The sequence below is a fragment of the Colletotrichum destructivum genome, chromosome 1, assembly GCF_034447905.1.
Source record: "Colletotrichum destructivum chromosome 1, complete sequence".
NCBI lineage: Eukaryota > Fungi > Ascomycota > Sordariomycetes > Glomerellales > Glomerellaceae > Colletotrichum > Colletotrichum destructivum.
Window position 1 is genome coordinate 6,358,826 of NC_085896.1, and position 19,610 is coordinate 6,378,435.

General features: G+C 51.0%; 4 protein-coding genes across 4 annotated transcripts; 2 read left to right on the forward strand and 2 right to left on the reverse strand.

The window, feature by feature from the left end:
* Positions 1-2,598: 2,598 nt before the first annotated feature.
* On the forward strand, positions 2,599-3,823 carry CDEST_01923 (uncharacterized protein; the record flags this gene model as incomplete). Its single annotated transcript, XM_062918082.1, has 2 exons — positions 2,599-2,817; positions 2,885-3,823. 2 exons carry the CDS (start codon positions 2,599-2,601, stop codon positions 3,821-3,823), a joined length of 1,158 nt encoding a protein of 385 aa, XP_062774133.1.
* A 1,505-nt stretch (positions 3,824-5,328) lies between these two features.
* CDEST_01924 (uncharacterized protein) lies at positions 5,329-6,228 on the forward strand. Its single transcript, XM_062918083.1, has 2 exons — positions 5,329-5,577; positions 5,632-6,228. The coding sequence occupies exons 1-2, from the start codon at positions 5,535-5,537 to the stop codon at positions 6,081-6,083; spliced, it is 495 nt and encodes a 164-aa protein (XP_062774134.1). The 5' UTR covers positions 5,329-5,534; the 3' UTR covers positions 6,084-6,228.
* A 3,019-nt stretch (positions 6,229-9,247) lies between these two features.
* On the reverse strand, positions 9,248-9,661 carry CDEST_01925 (uncharacterized protein; the record flags this gene model as incomplete). The annotated part of the gene is made up of 1 exon (XM_062918084.1): positions 9,248-9,661. One exon carries the CDS (start codon positions 9,659-9,661, stop codon positions 9,248-9,250), a length of 414 nt encoding a protein of 137 aa, XP_062774135.1.
* Positions 9,662-9,744: 83 nt separating this feature from the next.
* CDEST_01926 (Putative CID domain-containing protein) lies at positions 9,745-13,392 on the reverse strand. Its single transcript, XM_062918085.1, has 4 exons — positions 11,877-13,392; positions 11,548-11,793; positions 11,184-11,292; positions 9,745-11,101 (listed from the first exon to the last, which is right to left on the reverse strand). Exons 1-4 carry the CDS (start codon positions 12,000-12,002, stop codon positions 9,756-9,758), a joined length of 1,827 nt encoding a protein of 608 aa, XP_062774136.1. The 5' UTR covers positions 12,003-13,392; the 3' UTR covers positions 9,745-9,755.
* Between the last annotated feature and the right edge of the window lie 6,218 nt (positions 13,393-19,610).

The window sequence follows — 19,610 nt, forward strand, 5'->3', positions numbered from 1 at the left end:
AGACGAACCAACCAGATAACACATGTCAAAGGTAGTTCACATAGCGGTCTTCAGAGACGTTACCAGTCTATTTACACGTGGGATGAAGAATCGAATGGTTGATGATTATAATATCCTAGGAAGAATCGCTGCCGACATTTTGGTCGAAAGTTCCCTCCCTCTAGCGACTTGATTTACCCGCGGATGGTCCACGGATATCGGTATCGATGTTTCCTTTATCTCTGTGCTTTGACACCTCTGTCTGTCTTATACTTGACGGTGTTAGACGAAACAGGTTGTAATGCTTTCGACAGGACTAACCTCGTCATCTGTTATCTAGGCTTTGGACGGGGCGGCGGCTTCGGAACGCCAGTGGTGTCATATGCTCCGCGTCTTTTGTTTTTGTTCTTGATATCAATACCGGCGATAGACATGGTTCTTATTGGGGTGATGCTTCGTTCCGCTGTTGGTGTTGATGATCGTTCTGCGAGGCCTCACGTCGGTCGACCCGTAGGCTTTATACGTGTGTTCCTTTCCCCTATTCCACGCAAACATAATAAGTTACAAATGTACCTGTGCGGGATCGACTGAATCCCTGTGACAAGAGTTGTATCACCCTGGTACCAAACGCCCCCATGCAAACTCCTGGTTCGTCAATCTTTTAGTCAATGGCATTTACACCTGAGTGTTGTCACTCTTCAAGCTCCTTCAGGACCATTCATACCGTACAGTAGATGGACCAGCATGCGCAAAGTTTCGACTGGCAAGTGTGATCTTCTGGAATAGGTTCAAGTGGTCTTCCTGTACTTCGGAACGCTGAAGAGGTCGTTTTCACAGCCAATACGTATGCCAATGGCGTGATGATTTATCAGCGTCACAGTCGTCCAGCTTGCCCCTTTATTTGCTAGGTTTCTCCCGACGAATCAGCTTTGCCTCAGGTGTGGGTTGGCGAAAGTGGTTGACAGGTTTCTGATAATGTAGCAAAGCCTGGACTAGGTTGAAATTGAGAGCAATCTTGGATCCCCAAGACAGGTGGGCGCTGCTCTTGGTGACTTGATTCTCAGGCAAAGCTTGTGCAACGAGCGCTGTGAACCATGTCGCAAATCAGTACACTGTCCACCTGCCCTCGTAAAGAACCTTTGTAGAACCGGGTCTGGAACACACTGAGAATGAATGTACGTTCCTGGCGCTGCACTACGGTATCGTGGGGACAACAGGGGAACTTTTCCATGCTACATACCTCCATGATTCATGCCATGCAACAATGGGCGCCCGAGGAACGGAGCGGGCGAACGACGTCGGCCAAAGCCGAGCAACGTCTTCGGTACCATCCTTTTTGTGTCATGGAAACTTGTTCACGTCGGTCTTCAGTCTCTAATAGAGAAAGGCAGGACGTCGAGGTCGCTGACGCCAGACCTGTAAACAGTCGCGTCCTAGCTTATGTAAGGCCTGAACCTCAGTTCTTGCTGAGGGGATATGACGATCATCGGATGTACCGTAGATACAGGGCTGGTGCTCCAAACTGATGTTCCCTCTCTCCTTGAGCTGTCTTATCATTCTTTGGCATGAGTCAACAGCCTGGAGCCACGTGCTAGCGTGGTCTTGTTGTGCCTTCCGAAATGCAAACGGTTTCAAGTATTCTGATAAGCCATCGTCTGGTACGCCGAGAATCGTGCAACCCTATCATGTCAGAGTCTCCGATGGGCCTGTGTCGTTTCGGAGTTGTACTTCTCTGTGTGCCTTGTGGACGAGCTTCCTCACCATCCCTTCGGCAATATCGAGCTCGAACTTGTGAAGCCCTATTCACTACTGATTAGTCTAATTGGGCTCATCAGAGGGGTGACATAAGCGGGTTGATACGTCGATGGAGATTTGGAAATGGGGGTTTGCAGGCGAATGGGAACTGCTTGCAATTCAGTCATCATCCGTAAGACCACTCGAAGTCTGTCCCATGGGCTAACACATCCGGAAGAATGCGATGGGGTCGCGTTCATCGCGTCGCCTTGCGCAAGCAGAGAACGTTCAGTGACAACCCGAGTAACGAGGCCAATCGAGTGGCCAGCCTCAGCATGCAATAGGCCGGAGCAATTGTGGCTGAGAGATCTCTACCAGCTTTTGGCATCCATGCTTCGGTGCTGCATACCGTATCTTCGCTCCCGATGATCTGCTACAATGTAATTGAGTCAAATACCGGCTTCTAGTTGTTGACTTAGAAATTTCTTCACCTCAGCCACTTGTGGCTGTTCTTGCTGAAAAGGTACGCGAAATTCAGCATGCAAGACAAACGGCTGCGATGAATTGATTCCCAGAAGGCAAGAATCGGAAACCGAGTAAAAAGCCACTTATTACAGCTGCTTGGCTTGCGGATGGCAGAGCAAAAACCGGCTCAACATTAACAAAGCACTGCGACGTACGAGCTGCAAGGGGAGTAAATCGGTGATGAGCGCTCAAACCGCCTCCATCACACCGTACCACAGAGCTCGTAATGGCTTCGTCCGAGGGAAGTCATATTTGAGGGCGATGCAGTCACATCACGGCATGCAGTCTCGACCGACACCGTGATGGATCAGATCGTATTCGTACCCAGATTCTGTTCGGACTACTCAAAATCACGAAGCCATGGCCCCTCTGGCGTCGGACGAGATCGTCTTCACATACGACAAAAAGGCAAAAGAGAAGGTCCGAAAATGCGGGGGAAGCGCGAAACGCAAAGCCCTGAAGCTGGGCCAGGGGGCCCGAGTGTTTTCGGCCGTCGTCCATTTCAATCCGACCTATGGAAAATTAGACGGGGCTGTCTACGTCCCGCAAGGCCAAAGTATTCCTGACGTGAACCAGTTCGTGAGTCTTGGCAACCGACAAGTCTTTTGGGGTTCGGACGGTTCGAACTGACGCAAGTCTGGACCAGCTGACGGAACTCGCCAACGGCATGCAAGGAATTGGAGGCCAACGTCGGGTCACACGCCGTCGACGGGGGGAGACCACCCCCAAGCCCAGTCAAACGACGGTGGAGGCAAGCGACACAAAAGTGGGGGAGCTTACAGGCAGTGCAACAGGAGAGGGCGATGCCAGCGCAGCCGAAGTCGCAGACGCGAATGAAGTCGCGAACGAAGACTCGGATGCTCCTCACGAGATCGAAACCAATGACAATGGTGTCGCTGATATCTGCGGCATCGCCTCGGACGCCCAACAGGACGACGCCCGTTTGGACGAAGATCCGGTGAACCTGGCACAACATGAGATACCCACAGAAACAGCGCTGTTCAGCGAAGATCGCAACGACATGACGGAGGACTTCGCCATGGTTGACACCGACCTGGCGGCTGAGACTAAGGCGGATGAGGAGGCCTCCTTCATCGCTTTGCTTGAGGTTGGCATGCATGATCTGTTTGAGATGGAAGCCGAGACGACCAGTCGCTTCGATCTCACGGACGGTGGGTGCCTGTCAACTTCTGGACCAGTCGACAACAGCGGGCAGGAAGAACGGCCAAACACCACCATGCCTGATTGGGAAAGTGGGGATGTGGAGAAGACAAGAGGCGACGCGGTGATGGAAAATGCAGCGGAAAGCAACGAGGAAGCCCCTGGCCAAGAGACGAAAACCCAGAAGACGCCAACTGCTGCTGTCGCGCCCGTTTTCCGGACTGCAAGGAACACACGAAAGATTCACCGCTTCTTTTGGCGAGTGTCCAAGCAGATCCGACTTGCAAGACGGCAGGGAGACCTTGACATCGGGCACTTCCGCCAGATCCGGCTAGGTGTTAGGGAAGTCCGAGCAACGGTTCAGAGTCGAGGAAACCGAAATGTGAGGCCGGCTTATGGCGCCAGAAACCCACCGCCACTATGAGCCGGTAGAAAAACAAGTAGCCATTAGGCAAAGAGGAGCAGTCCATATATACAGTAGTCGCCTTCACTGGTCCAACGTTGACCTGGTGTCAGAGCGAAAGGATGCTGACATTCTTGATGGACTTAATTGAGCAACGACTACAAGGGGAGGGACGACGAGGGTGACAGCGGCAAGCGACAGAGAATGTTTCAAATCTTCCAGCAAGTACACCTGCAACCGTGGCTTACCAGACATGGTCGCCAGTGTTAATTACCGCCGCGTCAAATGCGGACTTCGTGGTTAATTACCTGGGGGGTCAGCGCTGGGGGCACCCGCGACAGCACGCCAATGCGTGCCGTGTGCTGCGGCCAGCTGACACGGCCGGCACGGAGGCTCTCCCGAGGGCCAGGACGGGGCTCATAACTTCGCCCGAGTCCGTTAACAAAAGACCGGACATTCAACACACGGGAAGTTGATATCGCCGTGGCGACCTGGGGGCGCCGCTAATTATGGATCGTCGCCACACATCTTCGCCGTTCATGCCACGGTGAGGCTAGGGTGGCGGATTATGGTCAGCTGAAGTGACGACCTGGAGGGCATGGTCGATGGACGTGATGTTTTTTAACCCATCCTGTCGCACCACGTGCGAGACTCATTGCTCCCATGCGTTGGCCAGTGCCAAGCCAGCGCGAACCACTGATGCATGATTGCAACCTTAATCTCTCGAGTGCTCACTAGGAGGCGATTGGCAGACAGGCCTCGCGGAACCTGACTTCACGGCAGAAGTGGCCATTTGGGCAAGTTTTGAGATATAACGCGAAGTTGCCGGCTACTTTGTGACAGCCAATGAGAACGTGAGCGCTACTCCCGACGAGGGCAAATTGTAAACTTTTGAGGCATCGGTATCTCGAGCTTTTCATAGTACGATGTCGGAAGACCGGCAACATTGGCAGTGAGCGGTGAGCCTTCTTCGTCTCCGAGTCTTGCGTGGCATTCCATAACTCGGTTCATTGTCTCGGCGAAGACACGATCGGCTCTCTGGCTGTGTTCAAGCTACAGCATCTGCAGAGGCGATTCGCCTGGTTCGTGTGGAATATTCATCGCGCGTCACTGGGAAATCCTTCGTGGCCGAACCAGGCGCGCGCCTGCCGGTCGTTTGTCTTGAAAGTACATTCAATTTATTTGGATTGGTGAAAACACATCAGGGAAAACGTCGGACAGGAAGCGAGCTGGGCACACGCCGCATGTGGCGGGTGATTCGTTCCTCGTACGACCGGCGGACGCTCGCGGACGCCCCAAGAAGTCATGGGCGCCATGTTGCGTTTGCTATCGATGTCAGCCCCAGCGGAAGACCCACTGGAAGGACGTGCAAAAGTGTTGCCCGAAAGAGTGGGGATCTCTGGAGGTCTGCTCCCTGTTTGCCCCTGGCTTGGAACATCCATTTTTGACCCACGTATCCAAATCTTGAGAGAGAGCAACTACTTTAGGCTGTACTTCATAGCGGCCCCATTTGCAGGCCACAGATATTGTCTTAGCTTTCTTGAAGCGGCCAAAGTGCAGGAAATGGATGAGAACCAAGTTGGTGGATTATCCACAGCACGAAGCATTAGTTAAATAAGGTTGCGCAATCGACGCATACGTGTATTCATTAGGTTCATCATCTTTCTCAGATGCTCCTTATTTTAGGGGTGCACATTCTAAATTTCAAACAGAACCAGCAATCTTCCCAGCAATGACTTCCCCAACAGAGACCAAGATCCTCGTCTCATCCCGTGGTAAGTGCACCACTATGAATGTTTCCGGTCCGTCTGGTTGCTAATTTGATGCAGAGATTGCAGAGAGTGACCGTCTGAAGAGTCTGTACCCAACGGTCATCCTTGCATCTGCCGTTTCTGGCAGCGCTACCATGATCATGTTGCTTGGTAGATCGGCAACAACCGCCTCGGTCTTGAACGATGTCTCAACGTGTCTCCTCGTCAGCTCCGTCATCACGGCAGTCTTTACAGCAATGATAACAATCATGCTTTCGTTCGAGTTCCAGAGCAGCCATGAACCCACCCGGATGCGTCGAGCAACGGCATGGGTGCCGATCTTCTTTTTCGATTTTATGTTATTCGAGTTGGTCCTTGGTCTAGTTTTTTGGTTTACAGCTGGACATGCCTGGCAGTTTGCTGCTCTTCTCGGCCTAGTATCCGGATCACTTTTCATGGTAACGGCAGCTGTAGCTGTGTGGATGACAGTAAAGGCCAGCCCGTTGGGTTGCCTGGGGAAACGATTATAGACAGAGTCTGAAGTTTGACTCTGTCAATTTTTCGATCAGGGACCTCAACTACCTATGGAACCACCTGATAAAGGACAGCATGCAGCATTGGCCAGAATTGTATTATGCAGTACTACAGACCCCACTAAGAAGCAGATAAGACCTTCTCGTTGAAACTTTTCCGCCAATGCATTTCGATGCCTAACGGCAGTGGATATAGTAGACCGAAGACGCGAAGTTTGTCGTCGTTGGTGGGCGGCCATGCTGAGGCATCAGCGCGCCCTGTGAACTCATCAGAAACTTATAGCACCTGCTCTTTCCACTTGCTTACTACTCCTTCTCTGCAAGCCCTGCTTTGGTCTGGTTCCTCACAGCATTTTGATTATAGACAATGTCAACAAAGTATTCTCCCCGAGACAGTGTCGGTGGCATGGCGGCCAATGGCTTGCAACTTATCAACTGCCGTATCGGTGGCGAGGAAAACTACGAAGATCTTCCATCGCAAGATCAAGCAATGCAGTTTTCACGACTTTAGCCTATATGCGGCTTTTCAAACCTCTCAGCAGGACGCTTTCAGAATTGAAAGTCCTCACCGAGTTGGCGCACCTGAAGAGAAGGAAGCTTTAAGCCAGACGAAGGCCAATTCTTTAAACGCCGATACTAGGGCTATAGTGGAACAAGCGGGAGCGGGTGAAGACATTCAGCACATAAGCAGTAGATATTCTTTTATTAAGATTATGTCAGAGAACAAGAATACTCTTTGCAGCTAATTGCAGAAAAGAAATTAAGGTTGGAAGCAACTATCAATATATGAATTAGGATACACGTATCGTCATAGGAGACTTGTGGCAAACGTCCTGTTTTCAAGCGTGCCTTTGCAGAAAGATTCCTGTGCAATAGCAAGTCGCCGCTCCAGATCGCGTAATGTTGCCATGGTCTGAGCTTTCCACTCCTTCAATTCCTCCTCTTTGTCATCCAATATCTTCTGGATGTGCCTATTCCGTGCCTCTCTTCGTTTCTCTATCAGTCTCCGATTATGATACTCGCTTGTTAAGAACTTTCTTCTTTTTATACTACCGTTATGATTCTCCAACCGACTGGTAGGAGCCACAAGGCAACTTTTTCCTTTACCACATCTGTAAGGACACATCTTTGCGAGTTCTGGCCCAAGGGGTTGAAGACATTCGGTGTGAAATACGTGACCTTGGAATCAAATAAGCCTGCAGAACCTTGGTATCAAGTAACGGGATTAGACTTACCGCACGAAATGGCTTGTAGAGGCTTGTGTAGGCTATCTTCTTGGCAGATGGCGCAGGCCAACTGGTAGATCTTTCGAACCTGCTGACCTCCATGGCGCGAGTGGTTTTGTTTAGAACAGTACACTTCGACGGTCCCGTTGTATTCTCGGTAGTTGTTGCAGCATGTCGGACAAATGACCTGAGCATGTGTTTAGTCAAGCCTTGAGTCCGGGCGTGGGGAACAAACGCATGAACAACCAGAAAGCAAGATATTCTCTTGGAGGGTTGCATAACACCAAGAGCAAAAGTACGAAAGCTTCTCGCCCTCGACCTCGGCCCCGGCCTCGCTGTCGTTGGTAAGGTCAATGATAGTCATCTTCAAGTTCGGTTTAATGCTGTCAATGATAGAGAAAGAAGAGAAACGCATGAAGTTGTGTGGCGGGGTTTGGCTTTCTTATAGATCGGAGCTTCGCCGCCGCTTTGCTTATCATTTATGCCCTTTCATCCCTACCGCTTACCTCGGCGATTACGTCTATTGGGGACCAACACGTCTTGGCATGTATCTTATTAGTCTTGAGAGGCGATCGAACGCATGCTCCCGGCCCTATCGCCATTGGTGCACCATGATGAGCAAGCAGGGGAGCGTGTTGCTGGACATCGTTTCAAGCGCCACTCCAAGGCTCTGCCCTGATACAAGGTCTTTCATAGGCTGATAGATGCAAGCATGGTTGCTTACGGTAACATGGTACTGCGTGGACAATTAGCCGTGCTGGGTTGTCATGAAGGCGGCCTCCCCTCAGATGGGCGCTTATGTTGAGACACTGCTAGAATGACACTGGTGAAAGCTGGTTCTGGATGATAACGGAATGACTGCATTACCAACTTGGCACTCATCTTCACCAACATCATGAGCCACGCAGCACGTTTGCGATACATTCTCGGCACTGAATCATTCTCCAATCCATCGGGCTCTGCTACGATGGCTTCGATACAGATGACGACTCTCTATATGACAGTAGAAACTACCATATTCAGAATCGTGTCCCCGGTCGTTCCGTTGCCTCATCCTTCGCAGCCACTCCGTATCCCCTAATTAGAAGAACAGGCCTGAGATGATTGACCCGGTGTGTGGGTTTGCTCTTGCTTGTAGCTTTATCATTTTGAAACCCCCAGTCCTTGTCAAACTGATGTTTTGCTGGAGCATCTCCGTTAAAAGACGAACGAATGCCCGTGGCAAGTCTGTAAGAAACAAGGAAGCAGTAGAATCACTGCTTTTGAGCGACGCGTGGAAGCAGTGAGCATGCAAAGCTTGGAATACGGTTAGAAGCTTAGGCTCTCATGTCAGCACAGTGACCAACCCCCGATAATCGGTGGCCTCGGCCAGGCGTAGTGTCGTGGCTACGACTCTCCACGAAACTGTCACTTCCAGCTGTGCACCGTGTCGTAACAACACTGACGCCATGCGAGGATCTCCGTTTATCAGCAAGGGGATCCACAAACATCCGCAGATCTTGAACCCTCAAGTAAAACTCCGAAAACAATCTCGAAGCCGTCTGTACACAAGGGCTCACAAATCGGCATATCGACACCCGTGATTCTGACACCAGACCCTCTCCAAGCGTAGGCTTGCTTGCCATGACGCAGTAACTAGGGAAAGAAGGGGGAGAGTGCAACAAACAAGCATGGGTACTGAGAGTGTTTGCGAGAGTGTTGGCCCACCGTTATGGGACATGATCACGGACTGTTTGTCAATGAGCGCTACTTGAGGCTATGGATATTTGGGTCTCTAGCAATGGGAACGGACGCCCCTGTACGTCCCAGTGTCAGCCTGGGTGCACCATAGCAATTCTCCTCCTCGGTTCTCGATATTTCGAACGTTGGACGAGCCTGCCTGGTCAGAAAGAGTCTAGCAGCCACAACCGACTTGGCTATGTGCTATCTTGAGCATCAGGCCGGCAAGCTACTGTACCACATTACCGTCTCCGTTGCAATTCTGGAGGACGAATTCTCAGTACGAATAGGTCGACTTGGCTCATACGAGATAGTCGACGAGGAATGGTCCGTTTGGGTAATGGACCACGAATACTGCCCACAACCAGTGTCCCAAGTCCCGTTTTTAGCCATCGCGTTGCTCTCACCGCCCGCATGACCACCCACCTGTTGATAAATTTCAATCATAGTATTATGAGGGGAAAAGATCATATCTTCCGTGGGCTTACAGTGACTCTGAGCAATTTCCTGGTACGCCCTCGAGCAGCTCTTGGGACATGAACCAGAGACAAAACCCTTGTGTGGCGTCCATTTGAGGTCCACTTCGTGGTTTGGTATTATGCATGCTTGTCTGTGACGCACGCTTGTCATTGACATTAAGCTTTAAGGCATAATAAGGAGATTACACCCTCACTCGTCTTGAACACTAGCTCATCATAAACTATATCTATCTCATATACAATGTTTAAGGAAGTGAGAGAATCGAACGACTGATAGTTGCCCTTGGTGGCCGGGAACGTGAAGCCCGAGTATGGGTAGTCATGTCGTTGTGCAGGGTGCCGATACCTAAGGGAAATGGCTGCGGGGGTGGCTGACCGTTGGTGACAGAGTCCTTTTCACCGTCGGGAGGATTACCACGGCGGTTCCCACGGTTGCGGCTCCGGCGGCCAGGGTCATCATGACATGCATCAAGTCCGCCAGGGACAGAGCGAGGACCATCGTTACCGCTCTTGCCCCTCTGCATGCGGCGGCTGATGGCCTTTGGGGACACACTGACGCCATGTTCGATGTCGGGCGCCTCGACGACCAATCCAGGCACAATGGGTCTAGAGTTATTGCCGTAGTCGCTAGCATCACGCGGACCAAAGCCTACACTCCATCTAGTCTGCATGCTTCTGCTCAGAAGGCTTCGGCTGAGACTCTTGATGTGGCCGGCGGAAAGAGATCGGTCGAGTTCGACCCGCTTGTCGTTTGAACCGTGGCGAGAGCCGTTGCTGCGGCTACCATCGCGGCTCAGCGGCAGATTACGCTGACGATGCTTGCTGCCTCGACGCTTGACTCTACTATCACGGCGGCTGGGCCATCCGAATCGAGCGCGGTTGTCGTACCGATGCTGGTCGAGGTTATCGTTGGGCTGAGCAGAGCCGCCATGTCCCTGTCCCGAGATGTAGTGATTCTGCACAGCGGTGATGGCTGGAGCAGGCGGGGTCGAAAGGCTAGAGGCCGCTGGGGCAGTAGATACCACGGGAGCAACACCGTTATGGCTGCCGCTGACGGACGTGAGCACGACAGCAAACCTGTCGGTAGCAGTGCCTTGACTGGGGGTCATCCGAAACATCGCCATCTGCTGAGCGGTGTTGGGGTAGACACCGGCGACCTGGCAAGGCAGCTTGGGTATCCGAGGCTGGTCTGAAAACTGTATCCTAGTAGGCGGGCCCTGGGACTGAGCCGGTGGCAGAAGAAACCGGGCTGGATTTGGCGCGGTGAGAATGCTGTTCGTAAAGGGAGGCATTGAGTATGGGAACTGTTGGGAGTTCATGGGAGGCGCAGTCGGCTGCGGCTGCTGCTGCTGCAGTTGCTGTTGCTGTTGCTCCTGAGGCATGATACTATGGGGTCTGGGGAGCAGGTTCGGCAGGTAGGTTGGCACCTGCGTGATACTCTGTGCCTGGACGGGGATCTGGGGTTGGCTATAGGTCTGGTTGCCATTCTGCTGTTGGCCGTTGTTGTGATCAGGACCGCCATGCTGAGATTGTTTGTGGATCTGGCTCTGGCCGCTGCATTGAGGCTCTCCCTGGTTCTGTCCTTGGAAATCTAAATCAGTTAGAGTGAGACGGGATATGAAGTTGGCGAGCAAAGAGATGGAAACCAACACTCGACTAAAGAAACAACATACTTGGAACGGGGACAGGCGTAGCCTCCAGCTTGCTCTGGAATGACTCTATCATTTCATCGGGGAACGTCGAGGCCTTGCGCCAAATTCCAATCAACTTATGCAACTTGTCCTACGGAAGGCAGAGCAGCATCAGTGAGTGTTTCACTGGGTTTAGTTGTACGTCAAGAACAGACAAGCGCCGACGTGTGGGAGTGTGCCACAATATCTTACTCCCATTGTTGCTTTCCAAGTATGAGAGAATGGTGAGAGGGGTGAAAGGCTGCCAGGTAGCATGCAATCGATCCAACGTCAATACTGCTGTAAACAGCGCGGGGTAGGAAATGGCGATGGGGGACACCCTCATATTGTAGAACTTGAAACACACCTTGTGGCCGTCGGGCAAAGCTCGAAGCAGGTCATCGATGAGGTTAGGCATCAGCACCGTCAGTCGATGCGCGCCAGCACCGCAAGTGCCATCTGCGGCATTCTCATCGTAGACTTGCTGACGGCTTCTAGCCTGCGCAAGCCACTTACGGATCACTGAGTCTATAACATATAGAACGCCGAGCTTGTAAGGAGGAGTTGCTATCGTGAAGTAGGTGAACAGCTTCTGGACGAGGGCCGACTCATACTGCAGAATGGGGAAAAAACACAGGTTAGTCAAATTTACCAGGCGATTCAAGATGGGACGGCGTGTCGAATATCGTATCGTACCTGAACGTTGTCAACACAAATGCTGGTCATGGCAGCAATGCGAGTGCCCGTAATGCCAGGAGCCTTGTGGTCTGGGATGGCTTTGAGGGCGACTTCTAGGGCCAAGACAGGGGGAGCGGAAGCCATCCTGCCGGTTGAGGCGCAGGAATAGCGATGGCGATCGTGGTGTGGTTTTCTTCAGAGGTTGTCTCGTTGCGAAGGGAGGAGAAGGTAAGGTGGGGTGCAGGTGAGCAGCAGCCAGAACAGAAGCAGTACTTCGAGCGTTGCGAACTGCGGGGGGCGGGAGTGTGATTAACCGGTGGCATAGGAAGAAGGTACGTGAAGTCCAGAAGGTGGTAGGGGATAATATAGGGAAGTTGCCGCGCTCTTTCTCAAGGAGAAAAAGGGCAGCTATGGGCCCGGTCGCTCCTCCCCTCGATGAACAGCTTTTGCGATGGAGGTTTTTCTTTCTTTGATTCTACGGACTGCAGGCACAAATCCCAATTCTCGCAAAACGGCACCCTAGGGGTACGTATAGAGGTCTAGACTGGGTCTGTGGGCTTGAATGTCACCCTACTTGTTCTGACCGGGTGCGTGGCGCCTTTTAACGAGTCGTCCAGGGTCACAAATGCGATTGCAAATGGCAGGGCCTGTCGTTGGGATTACTCTTGTGGCCTCACCCGCGGTGGGACTTGTGCGATCCTTCTAGGAGAAACGGGATCCTCTTCAACGCACGATGGCAGTCTCGCTGGGAGTCATTTATCCTACATTCGAGGCGGGTGGTGACGCATGCTCGTGCAGGACGTTTGTCAGATTGACACTGAGCTGAGAGAGAGGTGACGATCCGTGATTGGGAAAAGAACGGAAGATTTCAGAAGTGGGTACGGATGGGTACGGATGGGTACGGATGGGAACGGATGGGAACTGTCGGTGGTGATTAGTGCGTCAGTGAGTACCGCTTTTTTCCCGGGGCAATGGTCTTTCGATCGAAACGGCGAACGTCTTTGTCATCAGGATTGCAGTGATGTTGACGCCTGAGGCAGATATCATTCCCTAGTCTTGATGACTGTCTGCCTTTGCGCTTTTTGAAGCGAGATGATGGGTCGGTGACGGATCGATTCTTTCTGTCCTTGTATGCGCAACGCCCACCTCGTATTTTTGCTTACCATCTGAAGAAGGATGGCTGATCGACAGTCAGACCTCAGCAGTCAAATCAATTGCTTCCTCTTGGCTTCGGACGACTCACATTCTACGCCAAGCAAAAATAACCTAGACGATTTCTTACCTTAAACAAATAAGGGCCATCCCTTTCTGGAGCCAAAGCGTAACCGTAATTCGACAGTAGGAAGAGACAGCGCAGGCACCGGAAAACTCCCCCCAAAAATACAACATGACCGGCGTCGATTGACGGCACGGCGGTGCGGTTTCGTATCATCCAACTCAGGCAGTGATCGGTATGTTGGATAAAACTTGGATAACGTAGGTAACTTGGATAATTAGTACTTGTTGCTTAGTAATTCCTGCCAAGTGGAAGCATAATTGCATGAAGTATCGCTGTGATCCCTGATGTTGAGGATGTTACTCACCGCCTGCCCTGTAGATAATAGAATTCATTTCCCCTCACTGAAGGCGTTTATCGATTGCGTCTTCCTCTTGCTAACGTTGTTATCGCGAAGTTGCAATGGCGAATTGGCAAAGCGAAGAAGGACTCTCCATTAACAAAGAGGGTACTATCGTTGTTGTTGCTGACGAAGACGACAGCAGCAGCGGCAGCGGCAGCGGCAGCAAGAGAAAGCACCCACCACGGCGGTCAGCAAGGCAACCCGCAAAGCGAAGGCGGTGGTTTGATGATCTTGATGATGATGATGATGAAGTTGGTGAAGCAGTCAACCAAGGCAGTACCTTGCCTTTCTACGAAGAACAGACTCGGCAGTCTATCAGAAATGTTAGCCAAGCACAAAAACGGTCTCGCACGCCATGGAACTCGGACCTGACTCATCGCTTCATGGAGGAGCTCGTCATCCTCTACCGGGACAAGAAACTCAACACCACCAAGGCTGCCACGAGAAGGCCAATTTTCATCGAGCTTGCAACGCAAATAAACGACGAGGCCTGGTTCGCCAACAGCGTAACTGCTATACAGTTAGCTAATAAGTACGACGTTGAGAGAAAGAGGTACGATACCTGGGCCTCTGTTGCCTATCGGTCAGGCAATACGTACGATGAAGATGACGGCAGAGTCTTTTGCAGTGATGAGGCAAAAGAGAGCTTTTTTAGCGACCACCCACGGCAAGAGTGGGTTTTCGAGAAGGGGATAGGGCCGCCAGCTCCATACCAAGAGATATGGAGTACCACTGTCGGCAAGGGCAACAATATCCAGTCTATTGAAGAGGTTAGCCGTGAGGTCGACTCTGGGGGCAACGGTAGTGACCAAGAGGATGTTGGAGATGTCGAAGAAGGCGACCTTCATCCAGGTACACGGGATCTACAGCCAAGTCAGTCTCCCTTTTCATCGCCACAGTCCCTAACGTCATATCTTCACTCAACTCCTCCACCTCAACGTAGCCAATTCATTCCTATCGGCAACAAGCCACAGAGAAAGAAAACACTTACTGCTGCCGAGGCCAACGCGTACGTTGGCCAGTCGATCCAGGACCTTGGAAACAAGTTCTCCAGCAGTAAAAGAGAGGTATTAGCAATGAAGTTAAAGGAGAAACACAGGGTGAGAGAGCAGCCGTCACGTGAAGAAGTTGAGGTGAATAAGGCGATGAAGGACCTTGCGAGGTTTCAAAGTGACCTTAATTATGACGTTTATCTGGTAGTTTCAAATAGGCTGATAACAAAGGAGAAGAAGTTAGTAGTATCGCGAGCAAGGTATTGGAACTTACTACCAAGTGACGAGTTAAAGAAGGCATATTGTATAGAAGTATACAAGCAAGAAAAAAGTCGATAGGTCAGTTAGTTGTAATGACCAGTTATAATTATTCTTATCTACCTCTGCGCGCCTGCTGCCTGCCACTGTTGCCACATTGCCGTTGCTGTCTGCTGCCGAATATCGTCCATACCTCGCCCCATACACCACTTATCAGCCCTTTCACCTGCTTGAAATACATCAATACCCTCATCTTCGGTGTCTTCAACAACCTTCTCTTCAACATGATAAAGCAAGAAGTTGTGGAGGCCTGTTACTGCGTATATGATCTTGACTTGCGAGCCAAGGCAATACTCTGGAGCTGCTTGGCGAATAATCTTCCACGTCCGCTTAGGGCGACCAAAGACCTGCTCAACGATGACTCGAAGGCGACTATGACAGAGGTTGTATAGCTCTTGGGCTGTTGCTGGCGGTCTCTCTGCGTCCCTCCATTCCTGCAAATGATAACGAGTTTTGTTATACGTAACAACAAGGCCACTTCGTCCACCAAAGCCTGCGTCAGCTAAGAAATATCGGCCTTCTGGGACTCGAAACCCTCGACTATACGCAAAATTGACCAGGCTGGCATCGTGGACAGACCCTTCAGCCCCAGCAAGCACATACGAGAACCCACCATCGAACCGGACTGCAGCAAAGACATTCTGGGCCACGGTACCCTTCCGACTTCGCCACGTTGCCTGATTGTTTTCGGAGATATACGCATTAATAAGAGTGCCGTCAACTGCGCCAACACAGCCAGTAAAGTATTTGCCTAGCTTCTTGTTGTTCTCGATCTCTGGCGAAAGCTCTGCTTCTCCAGCTGGTATTACGTATGCCTTGTGGAGTTTAACAAGGTATGGCAATACCTCATTCCACACCATACATACTGTTGACTGACTGATCCGGAAGAAATGACTAACGTTCCGTTGTGCGCTGCCAGTTGCCAATATAAACAGACTAATAAGCACTTTCTGCTCAACTAGAAGGTTCTTTGACGACTGTAGAGGCGTGTTATTCCTAAGCCACCTCATGAGTACTCGAAACTGCCGTTGACCCATACGAAAGAGGCTGAAGAAGCGACGATTTGAGCCGCGAAGGAGCTGCTGACAGAACCGCCGGGCTGCCTTTTTTCCACCCTTATTAATAACCTCCTTTTCTGCTGCAATTTGCCCATAGTTATATGGGCAGCCGCCGACTGCAACAGCGCCAGATACTGCGACTGTTGCGAATAGTTGCGTATTTTTCATGACAGTTGTGAGTTATTAGCGGTTGGATAACGTTATCCAAGTGCTAATGATGGTCCGGAGGACCACTAGGGATTTGTATGGGCAAAGAGGGGTTATGAGCCCTTTCAGGGCGGCAGAATGTCAATCTTATCCAGGTACGGGGCAAATGTGGCATAACTTTGAGTTCATGCACAGGCGAACTGACGGTTAGTCAGGGTGGCCAGCGGAATATGCATATATGAGTGAGCAGAAAAGAGTGTCTTATTCGTACTAAAGAGTGGATGGTATCACCACGGGCTTGTGGGCCTAATGCTATCCTAATAACTGTTCCAGAGCTAGGGCCAGGTGGAAATGACAGGCTGGCCTGTTTAAGTACAGTCAGACCATCCTGGATGGGTTATGTCCATGACTCGCATAGAAGCATGCATGGATTCTGTCACACTGCCTGTAAGCTCCCTGACGGTTAGTCAGGGTGGCCAGCGGAATATGCATATATGAGTGAGCAGAAAAGAGTGTCTTATTCGTACTAAAGAGTGGATGGTATCACCACGGGCTTGTGGGCCTAATGCTATCCTAATAACTGTTCCAGAGCTAGGGCCAGGTGGAAATGACAGGCTGGCCTGTTTAAGTACAGTCAGACCATCCTGGATGGGTTATGTCCATGACTCGCATAGAAGCATGCATGGATTCTGTCACACCCCCTCAGAGAAGCAACTGTTGAAGTTGTGTCTCTGGATAAAGCAGAGCTTTTGATAACTGACGATTAGCGAGAGCGACAGAAGGTAGGGTAATGTAGTGTTGAAGACCCAAGATTGGGATTTCCCTTGATCAAGTCGTGTGGTGTTGTGACCACTGCTGATCTGGTCTGCAGATCATCCTACCCAAGCATCTAAGCTGCCTGAGCTATCTCGGCTTCTCTGAGAGCCTTGACTTGTTGCTCAACGTTTGCCATACCTAGCTGGGCTAGAAATCGGCAGTGCTTCTGAGCTGGCAGTGCTTTGGTGAGTCCGTCTGCGACCATCTCATTGGTTTTGATCCAGTTGAAGTTGATGAGACCACCCCTGACTTCCTGACGAAGCCAAAGATTGCTGATATTGATATGACGAAGCTTGCTAGTCACTTGAGGTCTCTCGGTGGTGAGGAGTCTCAAGGTTGCTTGGTTGTCGCACTGGAGAGAGTAGTCACCATCAAGATCAAGCTGAAGTTGTTCGACTAGTCGGATAGTGGCCTTGTATTCCTTTGCAGCTTGCGTGAGGGCGACCAGCTCAGCCTCAGTACTCGAGGTAACAACGCGACGTTGCTTAGATGACCTCCAGCCAATAGGGCCACCAAACATCATCATCATATACCCTTGGGTGCTCTTGCGAGTTGCGAGGTCGTCAGCAAAGGAGGCATCTGAGGCACAGAAGAGAGTTCCTGGTCCTTGAGAGTTGTATTCGATCGCGAGATAACGAGTATGATCGAGGTAGTCAAGGCAAGCGTCGGCTGCCTTCTTGTGCTTGGCTGATGGGTTGGTGAGGAATTCAGAGAGTCTGGATGAAGTTCTAGAGATGTCTGGTCTTCCAACGACTCCTGCATAGTTGAGGGATCCAATAAGTCGCTGATAGTGGTGGATTTCGGCTGGAGTTGCTTCCTGATCGTTAGGAGCTAGGTTGTCGACAGCCATTGGTGTCCCAGCTGGCTTCTTCCTCTTGTTCACTGCGAATTCGTCGCAGATCTTGGCAATGTAGTTGTCAAGGCTTAGCCAAAGCTTGCCAGCCTTGCGGTCTCTGATGACTCGTATGCCTAGGAAGATGTTCATTTCTCCTATGATCTTCATCTCGTAGATCTCTTGAAGTCCCTTGACGACTTGCTCGGCCATCTTTTTGTTTTTCTTACGATAAATCACAGCAATATCGTCCACAAAGAAGAAGACTAGGACTCCCTTACCGATGAGGATACAGTCGTCCTCATCAAGGGGAGCAAGTCCAAGTTTCTTGAGAGTATCAGAGAGGCTCTTCTGCCACAAAAGAGGGCTTCTCCTCAGACCATAGAGTGCCTTGCGAAGGATGAGGCAGGATCCCGGCCTGCTGTAGCCCGGAGGGAACCAGACATAAACCAGTTCATCAAGGGTAGCGTTAGTGAAGGCATTTACAGCATCAAGCTGCATCGTCTCTAGGTTGAAACGTGCCACAAGGGCCATGACGCTGCGAAACGATCTTCCAGCGAGTGTCGATGCGTAGGTTTCCAGCCCATTGAGTGGCTGAAGATCTCCTCTGACACAGATCCTTGCTTTGAATCGCTTGAGAAATCCATGCTTGTCGAATTTGTAGGTATATACCCACTTGAGAGGAAGAATTCGATGGATCTTCTGATTGACGTCTTCTAGTCTGGTAAGCTCGAAGGTGCCCTTCTTCCAGACTGTTCGATATTCCACGTTCATTGCTGCCAGCCACTTGGGCCAGAACTTGTGCTCTTTTGCTTCGGAGTATTTCTGGGGAGGTGAGGGGAGGTCTCTGCGATGAATTTGACCTAGATCATGAGCGAAGTCGTCCCATCTGTCCTTTTCCTTGGTTGAATCTGTCAACTGGAAGAAGGAAGATCTGATTGATGAAGATCTATCCTTAAGTCGGCGAGAGGATCTTGTAGCTGCCTCTGGTTGGTGATTGGTTTGACCAATTGGCGTTTCCCGATTGTAAATAGGGTTATTGCGACTTCCTCTTGGTCGTCCTCTTGGTCTCCCTGTACCTATAGTAGGAGGTGGAGCATCCGAAGAATCAGCGACGTGGATTGTTGACTCAGCGGTCGTTGCTGAGGATGATGATGAGGTGGAGGGCGAGCGATCCTGAATTGCAGTATCCGGAGTGGGTGACTCTTCATGGGTTGTTGACTCAGGAGTAGGAGGGTCCTGAATGAAAGGTTGATCTGAGTCTGAAGTTGTTTGTAGTGACAGTTGCTGAGTAACTGTCTCTTCTTCTGGGTCTGTATAGGTTAAAACATGCTCTTCCACCCCCTCAACTGAAGGAGTGTGTGACTCCTGAAGTTGTGTTCCTGGAGAGCCAGTAGGAGTAGGCAGTTGAGGCTCTCGCTGTTGGTCGAAGCACTGTTCCCTGGCATCCCTCGGTCCAACTGCAGCAGCTGAATGATGCTGGAGGTCTTCGTCATTCCACAGTCGTGAATCCATGGGGAGATCTTCACTCTGAGGATCAGGAATCGGAATCTCCAGAATAGAGAAGACTCTCTCTAGCTCCGTTCGATGAAGGAGACTGGTATCCTCCTGGCTGGGATCGTATAGCTTCGTTTCGTCGAATGTGACATCTCTGGTCCTCATGACCTTGTTGATTGCTGGGACCCAGATGCGATAAATGTTGGTACTGTCATAACCACAGAGATACCCAACGTGGGCTCTAGGCTCGGTCTTGTTCGCCTTCTCTTCCCCTCTAAGGTATGTTGCAGTGAGAGGGTAGGCCTTACAGCCGTATCGTCGTAGATGAGCAAGTTGGGGGAGCTCAGCTCTCTGATGAGTAGTCCAGGGCCTAGAGTTGAGCCAAGAATTGATCAATCCCTCTGGGGTTTGCCAAGCGTGCCTCTTGCGGGGCATTCTGTTGCTGAGATAATTTGCAGCTCTCACAAGTTCAG

Bases quoted from the DNA above. Each gene is read 5' to 3' on its own strand.
- CDEST_01924 (XM_062918083.1), top strand. From the start codon at position 5,535: ATGACTTCCCCAACAGAGACCAAGATCCTCGTCTCATCCCGTG. The intron at 5,578-5,631 runs GTAAGTGCACCA...AATTTGATGCAG, and splicing joins GATCCTCGTCTCATCCCGTG to AGATTGCAGAGAGTGACCGT.
- CDEST_01926 (XM_062918085.1), bottom strand. From the start codon at position 12,002: ATGGCTTCCGCTCCCCCTGTCTTGGCCCTAGAAGTCGCCCTCAAAGCC. The intron at 11,794-11,876 runs GTACGATACGAT...CCCATTCTGCAG, and splicing joins TTTGTGTTGACAACGTTCAG to TATGAGTCGGCCCTCGTCCA. The intron at 11,293-11,547 runs GTGTGTTTCAAG...TGCCTTCCGTAG, and splicing joins CTTTGCCCGACGGCCACAAG to GACAAGTTGCATAAGTTGAT.